Source organism: Cricetulus griseus, chromosome 5, assembly GCF_003668045.3.
Source record: "Cricetulus griseus strain 17A/GY chromosome 5, alternate assembly CriGri-PICRH-1.0, whole genome shotgun sequence".
In the NCBI taxonomy this organism is placed as follows: domain Eukaryota; kingdom Metazoa; phylum Chordata; class Mammalia; order Rodentia; family Cricetidae; genus Cricetulus; species Cricetulus griseus.
The window spans coordinates 116,566,008-116,581,039 of NC_048598.1; the positions used below are offsets into that span (position 1 = coordinate 116,566,008).

Below are 15,032 nucleotides of genomic sequence, written 5' to 3' on the forward strand. Positions count from 1 at the left end.
ACCCAAGGGACTTGTGCCTTTTATATTAGAGGTTAAATTTGGTGGGAAAATTGTTTTTCTAACTTTCCAATCCATATTCCATCACTTCTGGTCTGGAACGACTAGCAGAATTCATTCAAGGATGTTTGGTGTGTACATAGTAAAGCTTGGATTAGTGGTGATTCCTAGTCAGAGTGTGGCTGATTTATCCCATTTACTCACGAGTACTACCAGCTTGCCTGCCACAGAACTAATGGCCAGTCACCCCTTGTCTATTGCTTCAAATAGAGGCAGTTCTTTCTTCTGAGAATGGCCTATTAATAGTGCACGACAGGAGCAACTGGAGGAAATCAGGAATATGGTACCTGCACAAGTAAGAATATTGACACAGAGAAACTATTAAACCAACCAGGTTCTTGAAAACAATAACTGAAATGAAAGAATTCACTGGAGGAATTCTGCATCAGGTGTGGCCCAGCAGATGGAATCAGTGAACTCAAAAGATGGGTCAGTTGAAAGAATTATAAGAACAAAAAGAAAAAAAGGAAAGTGGAGAAAAACATTATAGTCAAACTGCCAAGTATAAATAGTATTGAAATCAAGGGAAAAAAGAAAAAAATCAACTTATACACAATGTAGCTTCCATCATGTTGAAGCAAACACTGATACATCAGATAAGATTTTAAATAAAAAAAACTCATAAGGGACAAAGAATGGAATTGTTATGATGATAAAAGATCAACTCCCATGAAGATACGTGCCCTAACATCAGAACATCCAGTTGTGTGAAGCAAATACTGCTATACTAAAAGACACACATCTCAGTAGTAAAGACATGAGTTGATAGATAGGACACTACAAAAACACAGGCAGTGGAAGCAAAGATAAACAAATAGGATTGTTTCAAACTTAAAAGCATCCATATATATATATCAAAGGAACAGAGAAAAAGCATCTGCATAGCAAAGGAACTGACAGCTAGAAAAGGAGAAAATGTTTGAGAACCATGTTTCTGATGAGGTGTAAATATCCATTGTATGCCTGGGGATGTAGCTCAGTTTGCTAAAGTGCTTGCCTAGCATGCAAAATGCATCAGTTTAATCTCTAGCATTGCACACACCAGGTGTGTCGTCCACTTGTCATCCAAGCTTCAGGAGAATCAGGTGTTCAAGTTCATCTTCAGCTACATACAAGTTCCAGGCCAGCCCAGACTACTTGAGACCCTTTCTTTAAAAAATCAAAATTGTTGTGGGGTATTTGATTGCACTGTGACATTCCTAGAATGTTAATAAACTTAACATTGAAGGGGGCAGAGCCAGTGGCTAGCTGATTGGAATTAGCCATAGCAAGTCAGGAATTGGGATAGAGAATATATATGAAAAGGAAGGAAAGGGTGGGTCTAGTGTTCGAGGCTTCTTTTGGTTTTGGGATGAGTTGCTTCATGGCTTCTCTGATGTAGCAGGTTTTCACCCCTTCATCTAACTTTTTAGTCTTTGTTATTAAATAGAAATAACAAATAGAAATAATAATAATAGAAACAATAAATTAAATACAGACTTAGTTTAAACCCACAAACAGGCATGGCCTGGTTGGCCATCAGGGTACTGACTGAAGGGCTGTGCAACCACAGACAATAATTAAAATATCAGTAGATTCATGTGCAGCCACTAAGCCAACAGAAAACATCAAAAATTCCCACTCAGGAGGCAGAGGTAGGTGGATCTCTGTGGGTTCAAGGCCACCCTTGTCTACAGAGAAATTTCCAGGACAGCCAAGGCTATATAGAGAAACCCTGTCTTGAAAAGAAACGAGATAGATAGATAAATAAAATAAAAATCCAGTTCAAGGCCACCCTGGTCTACAGAGAAATTTCCAGGACAGCCAAGGCTACATAGAGAAACCCTGTCTTGAAAAGAAACGAGATAGATAGATAAATAAAATAAAAATCCAGTTCAAGGCCACCCTGGTCTACAGAGAAATTTCCAGGACAGCCAAGGTTACATAGAGAAACCCTGTCTTGAAAAGAAACAAGATAGATAGATAGATAAAATAAAAATCCAGTATATCTATAAAGACCTGCAACTCAGTAATAAACTCAACAACCTGATTTTTAATCTAAGATCTCTTCAAAGAATCTATAGAAATCCAACAGGTATCTAAAAGGATGCTCAACATTGACAACCATCAGGAAAATGCAAATCACAACTACAATATGATATTCCTTCACACCTGCTAGAACAACCATATTGGAACAACCACAAGTGAACAAGTTTTGGTGAGGATGTAGAGAAATTGGAACATTTGTCCAATGTTGGTAAGGGTGTAAGAAGTATAGTTACTATGAAAGTAAAACATAAAAATTGCATAAGATCAAAGCAACCCCATTTCTGGATATACACCCTAAGAATTCCCAGAGATTTTCATATTCCCATGTTAATCACAGCCTCATTTAAGGTATCCAAGATGTGGAAGCAATTTAAATGTCCATTGATGATGGATGTGTGTGATGGTTAATGTCGACTGGACGGGACCAAGAATCATCTAGATTATCTAGATTAGGTCAACTGTGGTGGAAAGACTCAATTTAACTGTGAGTGGCAGCATTCCATGGGTTGGGTCCTAGATTGAATAAAAAGAAGACAGTGAGGTGAGTACCAGCATTCATCACTGATTACTGACTGTAGATACAATATAACCATCTCTGCAAGTTCCTGCCACCGTAAGTTCTTCACCCCCAGTTTCTCATACCCCCAGCTATGAGAAAAAAAAAACCCTTGTGGTTTGAATGAGAATGGTTCCCATAAGCTCATATGTTTGAATACTTGGATCGCCAGTTGGTGGAACTGTTTGAGAGGGGTAAGGAGGTGTGACCTTGTTGGAGGAAATGTGTCACGGGGAGTGGGCTTGGAGGTTTCAAAAGACTCAAGCTAGTCCTAATTAGCTCTCTTTGCCTCTTACCTGTGGATCAGGATGTAAGCTCTCAGTTACTGCTCCAGTGCCTGCTTGTCTGCTGTTGCCATGCTCCTCACCGTGATGGTCATGGATTCAAACTCTTTGGAACCATGAGCCTCAAACTAAATCCTTTCTTTTACATAAATTGCCTTGGTCATGGCATTTTACCAAAGCAATAGAAAAATAGTTAAGCCAACCCTTAAGATATTTTTGTCAGTCATCACAGTAACAAGACAATATAATGATATGTAATGGATAAACAAACTATGTTAAGTTTGTCAAGAGTGGTGGCTCACTGCTGTAACCTCTACACTCAGAAAGCAGAGGCAGGGAGAGCAGGAATTTACATCCAGCCTGGGCTACATGAGACTCTTTCCAAAACAAAACCAAAACAAATCACATTATATACATATAGTGAAATATTACTATTCGGCCTCAAGAAGGAAACTTTGTAAGCTATGAATTAGATGAGGCTTGAGGACATGATCCTAAATGCAAAATGATAATGCTGCATGATTCTGTTTCCATGGTATAGTTTTGTTTTGTTTTGTTTTGTTTTGTTTTAAAGCTCTTTTTTTTTTTCTGGCTAGAAATCAAACAGCAAGTAAAATGGTAATTCCCAGATGTGGGCATGGGAAGTGAGCTGTTCAGGAATATAAAGTTTCTGTTTTGCAAGGATGCAAAGGGTCTAGATTTTCGGTTGCATAGCAACATGCTTAGATCCAAACATGCTGTGTGCTTAAGATGGTGATGATACATTCTAGTTGACAGCTGTCTGTCCAGAAAATGGACCAAAAAGTTAAAAGAGTTTGCTACACATCACCATATGATATATAAACTCATAGAGATGTTCAAAGTTAATAAAACATGAGAGATACAGACCTCGTGTTTAATGGGCCCAGGAAAATATAACAAAAATATTTTCATTCAGCAATATATTCATCCAGTTTCAGTCCCTTGGAAAAGGAATGTGTGTTTTTCAGGTTGAAGGTTTTATTCCCTAGTAAGGCTGTAAAAATGGCCTCCAGTTGAAATGCCTTGTTTCTGATGTATTACATTAGAAAAAAAAAATCAACCTTGGAGACTCCAGGGGAAAACTACAGTTTGTACATGGGTTTGTGTGTGTGTTTATTCATTCTCCAGAGAACTGTTACATCAGAGTCGCCGAACAATACAGCCTCGGGCTGTATCATTTGATGCCGCCGATGGTGAGGATGGGACGTTAAAGGTGGGCATCATTGGGTGTGGCCACCTTGGGAGGCAGCTGGCTAAAGTACTGCTGAAAATTGTGCCCATCCCTGCTGAGAACCTGCAGATCTCCACTCGGAGGCCCGAGTCCTTGGGTGAGGAGCAGTGAGTGATAAGACAGTAGGTGTGGGGCTGGTAGCATTCACAAAGCTGTTCTGAAAGGTTCCTTTAAGGGTTAGGGTTTCCTACTTGATGGTCCTAAACTTTGAGCTTGTTGATTAAGATAACATTTCTCCACTCATTTATATCTGTCTCTCCTCCCTGTGCCCTTGGTGCATATTATCTTTCTGGGTATGAAATACGGGGGGAGTTTTCCATATAGTATTCAAATCTAACTGGGATATTAGAATCTGGAAAAAAAAGCCAACAAGTATTTGTATTTGACCTTATATTTAAAAAAATGACATCTTGAGTATAAAAATATGATTCCAGAATCGATCACTGTGATAGAAATAAGAGCAGTGATTGTTTCTGAGGAAATGGACTGAAAAAGTACCTGTAAGAACTTTCTGGGGAGAGGGAAATGTTTTATACCTAGAGCAGCAGTTCTCAACCTGTGGGTCATGACCCCTTAGGCTAACATACTGCTGAAACTTTTCACAGGGGTTGCCTAAGACCATTGGAAAGCATATTTATTTACATTATGATTTGTAAGAGTAGCAAAATTATAGATATGAAGTAGCAACGAGAATAATTTTATGGTTGGTGGGGTCACCTCAACATGAGGAACTGTGTGAAAAGGTTGCAGAATTAGGAAGGTTGAGAACCACTGGTCTGGAGGGAAATGTGGGCTATATAGATGTATGCTCTTACCAAAACTGTTCAAACTGTATACTTCAGAATTCTGTGTGGTACGATGTAAATTACATGGCAATAAAACACAAATGAGCAGTGCAAAGTAGTAGGAAAATTACTCTTGAAGGAAGAATAATCACCCATATTTTTCTCTTCTTTTCTTTTTGTTTGTTAAGACAGGGTTTCTCTGTATAATCTTGGCTGTCCTGGAACTAGCTCTGACGACCAGGTTGGCCTCGAACTCACAGAGATCTGCCTGCCTCTGCCTCTGCCTCCCCAGTGCTGGGGTTAAAGGTGTGTGCCACCACTGCCCCGCCCAGCATCACTTTTAACATTTTTTGGTCATTGGGTTGAGTGCTTACCTCTCCCAACATCTTTTACATTCTGTTTTTCAGTAACACTTAAAAAGCATACCAGATGCAAGTATCCATTTTAAATTCTTACTTTCAGAAATCCATGTTGCAGTAAGGATAATTAAATAACTTAGTACCCGTGTGTTTAATGCGAAAGTATGAGTTACCGCATAACGCAGTCACTTGCCCTCTACATTTATGATATCTTTGTATCGTCTTGTATACCTTACAAAAACTGTTACACTTCCCACAATTCCTCCCAGTTTCTGTTGTTCGTTCTCTTATGCTTCTACTTTTTTTTCATTCATTTATTTAGCTCATAAATAAAGTCATGCACAATTATGATACACAATACAGTATGTTCACAATGGCATGGCTATCACGCTTCTACTTTTACCCACTAACTCAAGCCAGCGAACTGTCTCAGTGAGTCACATAACATCCTCAGTTTGCTCATCCTCATTGGTCTCCGGATACTCGTGGGAGCTGCCTTAAAGAATACACAGAAAGTGTAGGGTGGCGGTGGCACAGCCTTTAATCCCAGCACTCCCAGGCAGAGGCAGGCGGATCTCTACAAAGGAGAGTTCAAGGCCAGCCATCTCTACAAAGCGAGTTATGGGGCTAGCTCCAAAGCTACACAGAGAAACCCTGTCTGGAAAAACAGAAACAAAAACAAAACAAATTAAAAAAAAAAAAGAAGATGCAGAAAGCGCTTTATACATTATCCAGCAAGGGCTAATTCTTACAGGATAATCGAAGCAGAATGCCTCTTAGAGATATTTTCCCTAGCTTAAAAAAAAAAAATTAAAACACCTAGTGATTTTTCTAAAGTCAATCTTAGAAGGAATCATGCCACAACTGCAAGCTCTGCTAGCTGCACCAGCCTCTTAAAGGGGCGGGGCCGCCTTTGGGTAGCTCACAGAGGCATCCAGGAACAGCTTCTGGTTTCTGTGGCAACGTGACATAGGCTGCTTACAGAGACACAGTTTCTACCATTCTCTCCCTGCAGCTTATGTTCAGGTAAAATTTCTCTGCATTGTGCCTTCTCTCCCTTCCTTTCTCCATCATCGCAGTCGAGTTCCAGAAACTAGGGGTCCGGTGCTACTACGACAATCGTTCTTTGGCGAGCTGGGCCAAAGTGTTGTTCCTCTGCTGCTTGCCAGCTCAGCTGCCTAACATCTGCTTAGAGATCCAATCCAAACTTGAGAAGCCCTGCATCGTGTACAGCTTTGTGGCCGCCATTCCGGTACCCAGGTATCTCGTCAGAATGAGAACAGAAGGGCGTGGTCGCTGATGCTCCTCCTATTCCCTGCCTGCCACCACCATAGCCCTACCTCCTGGAGTCAGTCATCCATCCTCAGTAAGGAGGCAGTGACCTGCAGAAAGACTGGTTTTTACATAAACACCACTTAGGATTGGGATGTTTTTCCTGTTTAAAACATTAATGGCTAGAATGTTAAAAATAAATTAATTTTTAAAAATTAGAAAAAAAAAGTTAATGGCATATTGTTTCCCAAGTACTCGCTTCCCACTCCGTGTTAATGAGAAAACAGCAGACAACATGTAAAGCTGCTAAAAAAAAAGTACATGTCAGGCATTTTTTTTTTTTTTTGTACTCTTGCATCGAGCCAAGAGCTAGGCACATGACAGCATTCAGTAACTATTAGGTGGGTGGTTGAACAATCCAATTAATCGGTGCCCTTAGTGTTCGCCCCAGGCCCACATCACATTACCTGACCCACGCTGTGCAGGGGAAGGGGCTGCTGTCTGGCTCGGATGCCAATGCAGTGGTTGGTTAGTCATTCACTCCAATCTGGCACTGAGCTCCCTGTCTTTGTGGCTTCCAGGTTGAAACTTCTACTGAACTACACCAATATCTTGCGGCCCCAATATCAGTTTTCTGAGGATTTTGACAACATCTGGAGAGTAAATAAGGACATTGCAACTGTTCTCCAAGATCCTGTGGTTCTTCAGGGTACCTGCCCCTACAGTAGTGTTGGTAAATGCTCAACTCTTCAACAATTACCTTCCATGACTGGTGTGTGTGTGTGTGTGTGTTGGGGAAAGCACAAAGTAGATATAGTCTTAGTTATTTGAGTTTGGTATGTGTCTTAGGGTTTCTATTGCTGTGAAGAGACACCATGACCACAGCAACTCTTATAAAGGAAAAACATTTAATTGGGGTGGCAGAGCTGACATTTTCAGAGGTTCAGTCCATTGTCATCATGGTGTGGCAAGGTGGCATGCAGGCAGATGTGGTGCTGGAGAAGGAGCTGGGAGTCCAACATCTTGACCCACAGGTATCAGGAAGTGGTCTGTGTCAATGGGCATACCTCAAGCATAGGAGACCTCAAAGCCTGTCACCACGGTGACACACTTCCTCCAAGAAGGCCACACCTATTCCAAGAAGACCACACCTCCTTATAGTGCTGCCCCTCTATGAGTTTATAGTTACATTCAAGCTACCACAGTATGAAAAGAGCTTGGTAGGTAAGCAACCTTTCTTAGGCAGAGCTGAGAAGCCTAAGTTTTGGATCCTTAAATCTAGACTAGAAATAACCAGGGAATATAGCTTATGTGAACAAAGAATGAGCTGGGTTTGGTGGTACATGCCTATAATCCCAGCCTCGGAGAGGAGGAGACCGGAAATCAGGGTGTCAAGACTCTTTGGCTATATAACCAGTTCGAGGATCACTAAAGCTACATGTGAACCTGTCTGAAAAAAAAAAAAAAAACCCAGGACAACAACAACAAAAACCCAGGAGAATGAAATGTCTGGGTAAAAAAAAAAAGTTTCCTCTAGTCTTGCAATATTTCCTAGTTCCTGTTCTGGGTAAGGGCCATTGTGGAGATTCTTCTGCCTTCAGCAGGGTCTGACTTAGTTCTGTTTTCTCCCCTTTGGTGTGATCAACACATAACGTGTTGTAAAGGCCAAATGGGGCTCATAGCCACGGAAGACAATGTGTTCATCTCCTGGCCATATTGCCAACCAATTTAGGAGAAAAGGTGGCCTTACAGTCCTCCTCTGAGTTTCTTCTGGGTTCCCTGAAACTTACTTTTTGCAGATGCTCATTGTTAATTTTCTTCATGTCTAGGAGGAGTAATCCTCAATATCAAATGGCTGGAAGGGTTGTTTTATGCGGCCATCAATGTCTGCACATCAAAGAAAGTAATTTACTCACACGTGCTGCAGCTCCTGAACCAAGTCTTTCTCTCCGTGCACTTGGAGAGCTGTGAGAAAGAAGAGTCTTGTCCTAAATTTCAGATAACAGACTTCATGAACAAAAACTACGTCAGGAACTTCTTTAATAAAAGGTAAGATGTCAAACATCTGGTCATTGGAATCTGTCCCACAGGGTTTATTGTTTTTGTTTTTTGTTCTGTTTTGTTTTGTATTAACAGATGCTTTTTAAGAATATTTCCTGGGCCGGGCAGTGGTGGTACATGCCTTTAATCCCAGTACTCTGGAGACAGAGGCAGGCGGATCTCTGTGAGTTTGAGGCCAGCCTGATCTACAGAGGGAGTGCCAGGACAGCCAGAGCTGTTACACAGAGAAACCCTGTCTCAGAAAAACAGGAAACCAAAAACAAAATAAAACAAAAAACCCCAACCAACCAACCAACCAACCAACCAATCAACCAACCAAACAAACACATTTCTTGGAGGCGGGGGCTTGAAGAGACCAGAGGGAAACCTGTAGAAGTCAGTTTTCTCCTTTTGCCATGTGGGTGCTGATATTGAACTCGGATTCTCAAGCTTGGTTGTGAACACCTTTGCAGCAAGCACCTTTACCCGCTAAGCCATTTCATCTGCTTCACACACACGCTTTCATGTTCCTTTCCTCGTCTCAGTGGGCTTTTTTTGGTTTTTCTTTGGTTATGAAAGTCTCCATATAGCTCAGGCTGGCCTTGAACCTGTGATTCTATTGTTTCGATCTTCCAAGTTCCAGGATTGCAAGCATGCCCCACTACATTGCCTGACCCTGACCTGTGTTCTCTTTTAAAATTGATACAAATAATATACTTTTCTAAAAATCAAAACAACAAAAAACCAGCTAAAAACACAACAAAACCTCCCTGTCTTTTAAATCCCATTTCATAGATAGTCATCTCTAATAGACCGTTTTGTCATTTTATCTGGGCACCAACAGATAGAGATACTTGTTGTATTGTAATAGGTATGCATATCCATTACTACAGTGTTAGAAACATGGAAAGCGTAACACCACTTTTGCTTTCTGTATCCAGCTTGAACTCTGTGGATGCTAGTGTTGCCTGCTTCACTTAGGAACAGCAGCCACACAGGAAGCCTTTTAGACACACTGTGCAAGTTACAAGTCACCCTGCCTTCCTGTGATAGAGCGTAATTCCTTCCTCTGCCTCAAATTCTGCCAGTGGGCTGCTAGAATATCCATGCACTTACTTTGAATTCTTGGACAGGTGTTTCTGCTGGATAAACATATTGATGACTAATTTAGTTAGAGGACACTTACATACATTACTGCTTAGCAAAACATCGACACCAATACCATATGCGAGTGTCATTTCTCTATAGCGTGGTGACGATAAAGTCACCCTTTCTGGTCTTTGTTAATCCAATATGTAAAGCTTGCTGCTGTCATTTCTCGTGATTTCTGTGTTTCTAGACTCACTGGACTCTTGAGTTCTTTTTCTTCTTGGATGACTGGATACGCCATCCTTTTTCAAGCAGTGGTTCCTCTTGGCTTTTGTGATCCTCGATGTTCCTCTCCTTTGATAGATAGCTCTCCTGATGTCCTCCCCTCAGACCTGAGAGTTCTGAGGCATCAACGCTGGGCCCTCTTTTCTTTCGTCTACACTGGTTCCTGGGTGATCTTTTCCAGTTTGGGAATTCAAGTTGCCATTTTTACTCTGGTAGCATAAAACTCTCCATTGGGGCTATGCCTAGGTAACCACATACATATTCACCATCTCTTTCTAAACCCAACGTGTGTAAGCATCCCCAAATCTGTGGGCTTTTTACCTAAAGACTGCTGCCTCACCAAGTGCTGCAAGCTCGAACCCCAGGATTGCAGACACAATCGTTGATCCCAGTTTCTCTTCCCCACCCCATATTCTGGTCACCAACAGATGATGCTCTCAGTTTGGAAATTTCCCTCACTTCTCTGTTGTTTCATTTCCTGAATCTCTTTTAGTTCATTTTTTAATTTTAGTGACCCGTATCCTGTAATACCTTCCTGAGAAAGGGTACATTGGAAGTAATTTTGGAGATTCTTTGTGTTTGAAAATGTTTGTGCTCTTATCTACACTTTTACTGAGAACATGATTAAGTAGCAGATTCTAAACGGGAATTATTTTCCTGGAGTGTTTGGGAGCCCTGTTCCATCGTCTTCAGCTTGTTAGGCTTGCTGTTGGGAGCTATAGGGCTTTCTAACTCATCTTGTTGTATTTTTGCTTTTTGGAGTCAAGTTCTCATCTAGGCCAGGATGCTCTTGGGCTACTACTGATCCTTTGGCCAAATCCCAGGAGCTGGGCCCTTTTACCCTTTAAAAATATTATTTTTTTATCAGACCACGCCTATTTTTCCTTGCCTGTCTTGAAACTTGCTACCTAAACCAGGATGGCCTTGAACGTCACAGAAGTTTACCAGTCTCTGCCTCCTGAGTGCTAGCTAGGATTAAAGGCATGTGCCAGTATGCCTGGCTAAAGGTTGTCATTCTTGAGTGACAAGCACTTACCTACCTGATTGAGCCATTTCCCCAGCCTGCTCCACCACACCCCCCCATGCATTTAATTTTTAAAAAAATATTGTGAAATATAACACATGTACAGAAGGAGTTCATATTCTGTTTATAAATATATAGCTCTATGCATTATTGTGATGCAAATACCTGTGTCTCTGCAAGTTCCTACCTTCCCCTCTTTCTCTGTTATTCTTTTTTATTTTTAGACCCCTTAGATGGGTCTTCCAGTTTCATGTTTCCTATTCTTAACATCCTTGACTTCCCCCACCCCCACTTCTGCTTTTTTCAATGCCTTGTAAAAACATACTTCAGTAGCACATTTTCATGTCTACTATATTTTGAATTTCAAAGCTTTGAAAATGTCTGAGTATTCCTTTTGATGCCACACCCTGCTGTCATTTCCTTACACAATAATCTTATTCTTTTGAGACCATAAACTATTGTGGTGTTTTTCTCCTCTAATTGGTTTATTTCTTCCAAATTGCTTAAAAATAAATTTTAAAGTTTATTTTCACTTGTAAGTTTGTTTTGCCTATATGTGTGTCTATGCACTGCATGTGTGTGTATGGCAGCTGCAGGTATAACGAACAAAATTTGAGAACAACCATAAAGCAGATGGATCTCTGTTTTTGAGGTCAGCCTGGTCTGCAGAGTGATTGCCAGGATAGCCAGTGACTACACAGAAAAACCCTGTCTAGAAAAACCAAACCAAACCAACAACAACAACAAAGGCTGGTAAAGTCTTTTGCCCATATAATAACTGGGTTCTTCATCTTCTTGTTGAATTTTCAGAATTAGTTCTGTATTTTAGATAATAGTCTCTCTAATTTCTTAGACAGATCACAGAGATCCTCCTGCCTCTGCCACCATAGTACAGGATCAAAGGCATGCACCACCACTGCCAGACATATATTAGTCTCTTATTGAATGTGTCTTTTTCAAACAGTTTCCAATCTGTGATATGAATTCTCTTGACAGTGTCAGTCATAAGACAGACTTTGCTTAATTTATTTAATTGAGCAGAATGTCAGTCTGTGGCCCTATCTGGTCCAGAACTCAGGAGGTTCAGGCTGACCTTGAACCTACAACCTCTCATCTCTGCCTCCCTTTACCAGGATTACAGGCATGTACCACCAGACCAGATCTGTAACAGAGCTAGCTCACTTTTTCTCTCATGGAACATGCCTTTCTTGTGTGGAATGGGTAATACTGACTGTCAGCCTGATTGGTTAGATTAAATCGATCTCAGGATGATAATACACTCTTTTAACTGTGAATGTGAAGGTGTTTCCAGGGAGGATAAATAAGCATCATAAAATGGACCAAAATGCTGGTATATAGGAAGGAGATTTGAGTTTTGTACATTGACCTTATAAGCAACAACCTTGTACTATATGTTTACAACTAACCCAGGCCAATTCTAGATAACCCCATACCTCTTTACAGATAGTGTTTTATAATATCAGAATAATTTGAATTCCTCCCTCATGTGTGCTTGTATCATTGGCATAATTTGATTCACACAGACATGCATAAATAATTGAGCACATTCTTTTGTTTTATATAATGTTCTCATGAATAACAGGCTGACCTCAAACTCACTATGTTGCTGGAAATGGCTTTGAACTTCTGATCCCTGTCTCCACCTCTTAGTGCTGTGGTTACAGAAATATGCCAACACACAAGTTCATGTGATGCTGTGTATTCAAACAGGGCTCTGTCATGCTGAGCAAACATTCCAGCAAGGGAGCTACATCCCCATTGCTATTATTTTGAGCACACTGCTGTCTGTCTGGTCTCTGCAGAGGAAGGAAGAATGAATTCTTTCACCTATCTTTCTTTAATGTTCTTCCCTCCATTATAGGGGTCCTAGGTTCTAACGTTTCTTTACTTCTTTCTGAAGAACTGTGAACATTCCTTGTAAGATTGATATACTGACAACAATCCCTTAAACTTTGATTTGATAAAGCTTTTATTTCTCCTTCACTTTGGAAAGATAATTCTACAAAATACACATTTCTGGGGATGGAGGAATGGCGCAGAGGTTAAGAGCACTTGCTATTCTTGCAAGGACCTGGGTTTGGTTCCCAGCCCCCACAGGGTAACTCAGTCATCTGGAACAGGAGATCTCATGCCTTCTCTGACCTCTTCTGGCACAAGGAACGAGTGTGGTGCACATCCACACATGCAGACAAAACAAATACATCTAAAAAAAGATTCAAAATTCTGGGTTGATGGTTTTAATATTTTATTCCATTGTCTTCCTGTTTGCGTGGCTTCTGAGAAAACAGTTTTTTACCCCTGTAAAACCTTTCTACAATGAAGTAGTTTTCCTCTGGCTTCTCCTAGAATTTTGGCTTTCTCTTGTAATTTCCTATAATTTGAGAATATGTATGGGTGTAGTTTTTGTTGTCATTTTACTGTTGGCATTGGTGTTCTTAGCTTGCCTGGATCTATGGCTTGCTATATGATAACTTCGGAAAAATTTCAGTCATTATTATTTCAAGTATTCTGTTCCTTTCCCTCCTCCCCTTCTAGTATTATCTGTCTGTCTGCTTACCTATCTGATGTATATACATGTATATAGATGTATAAGACATATATGTATATGTATATATATGTCATATACATATATATATATATATATATATATATATATATATATATAGTGTGTGTGTGTGTGTGTGTGTTTCATAGTTGTTGCATATGCTGACCCATATAGCTCAGGCATTGCTGTTTTCTTTTTTTTCTTCTTCACTTTTTCTGTCTGGAAATTTTTATAGTGATATAGTTAAGTTCAGAGAGTCTTCCTTCAGTCTGGTGTTTCACACCCAAGTTATATGTATTAAACAGACTGAAAGAAAGTAATGCTATCTTTGTCTCCCCCTCAGGCCTTTTCCCTGGTTTGATCTGACTGTTGTGCAACTCAAGGAGACTCCCTTCAGCCAGCATCTCTCAACAACTCCTATCCTCCAGGAACACCTTACTCTTCTATACCGCAAATTATTAGGCATCCCCGTGGTCAAAGAAGAACCACCACAGACTTCCACAGGTTCTTCACCCAAAGGAATCAGGGCTGACAGAGAGCCAAGCACTGTGTTTGAGAAATGTACTAATAACGAGTGTAGAAGAAAATAAGAGGTCTGCATGCATCAATATACTTGGGTGTATCTAGCTTTTTGACACAACCTAGTACACTGCTTCCCCCAGAAAGCCTTTTTAACACAAATTATTTCTCTTCTAATTGCTAAATCCAAGTAATTTTGTCATAATCAGACAATCAAACAGGAAAACTTCTTTCCCTGTGACAATATATAGCTAGAAAATGATACAGCTTGATTCTCCTACTTTTTTAGGGGATAGAGAAATAAGTGTTGGGTGAGCAATATTTGTTGAAATATGATTAATTCTTGCTTGTTTTAGTTATATATGACTATTGTAGGATGGCTATTTAAAGCTATTCCCATTTAAACAACTTAAATCCATAAAACCATAAAAACATTACTGGTAAAGATGTAGCTTAGCTGTCAGGGTGCTAGCCTAGGATGCACAGAACTGTGTGTTCAGTCATAAGCACCCCATAAATTTTGTGAGGTGGCACCTGCTTTCAATCCCAGCACTTAGAGGCAGGAGGATCAGACATTGAAGGTTGTCCTTGGCTACACAGTGAATTTGAGGCCAGCCTGGGATATAGGAGACCATGCCCTGGCCAAAAGCGCCCCCCCAAAAAAAACCCCCAAACAACCAACCAGCACCACCACTAACAATAAAAAACAAACAAACAAACAAACAAAAAAGCTAGGTGGTGGTGGTGCATGCCCTTAATCCCTGAACTCAGGAGGCAGAGGTGAGTTCAAGGCCAGCCTGGTTCCAAAATATCGAGTTCCAGGACAGCTAGAGAAAGCCTGTCTTGAAAAACTCAAAACAAAAACAAAAACAAACAACAAAACAGAGTGACACAGAGTACCAGTACCAGGAGTCTG

General features: G+C 40.5%; 1 protein-coding gene across 1 annotated transcript in view; it reads left to right on the forward strand.

Annotated features, from left to right (window-relative positions):
- Positions 1–14,378, forward strand: part of Noxred1 (NADP dependent oxidoreductase domain containing 1) — a 14,577-nt gene extending 199 nt beyond the window's left edge. Inside the window, exons 2-6 of the mRNA XM_027418620.2 lie at positions 4,075–4,274; positions 6,401–6,581; positions 7,175–7,326; positions 8,423–8,642; positions 13,941–14,378. Coding sequence (XP_027274421.1) covers positions 4,075–4,274; positions 6,401–6,581; positions 7,175–7,326; positions 8,423–8,642; positions 13,941–14,187 — 1,000 coding nt within the window. The 3' untranslated portion in view covers positions 14,188–14,378. The remainder of the gene's footprint in view (positions 1–4,074; positions 4,275–6,400; positions 6,582–7,174; positions 7,327–8,422; positions 8,643–13,940) is intronic.
- The last annotated feature ends 654 nt before the right edge of the window (positions 14,379–15,032 follow it).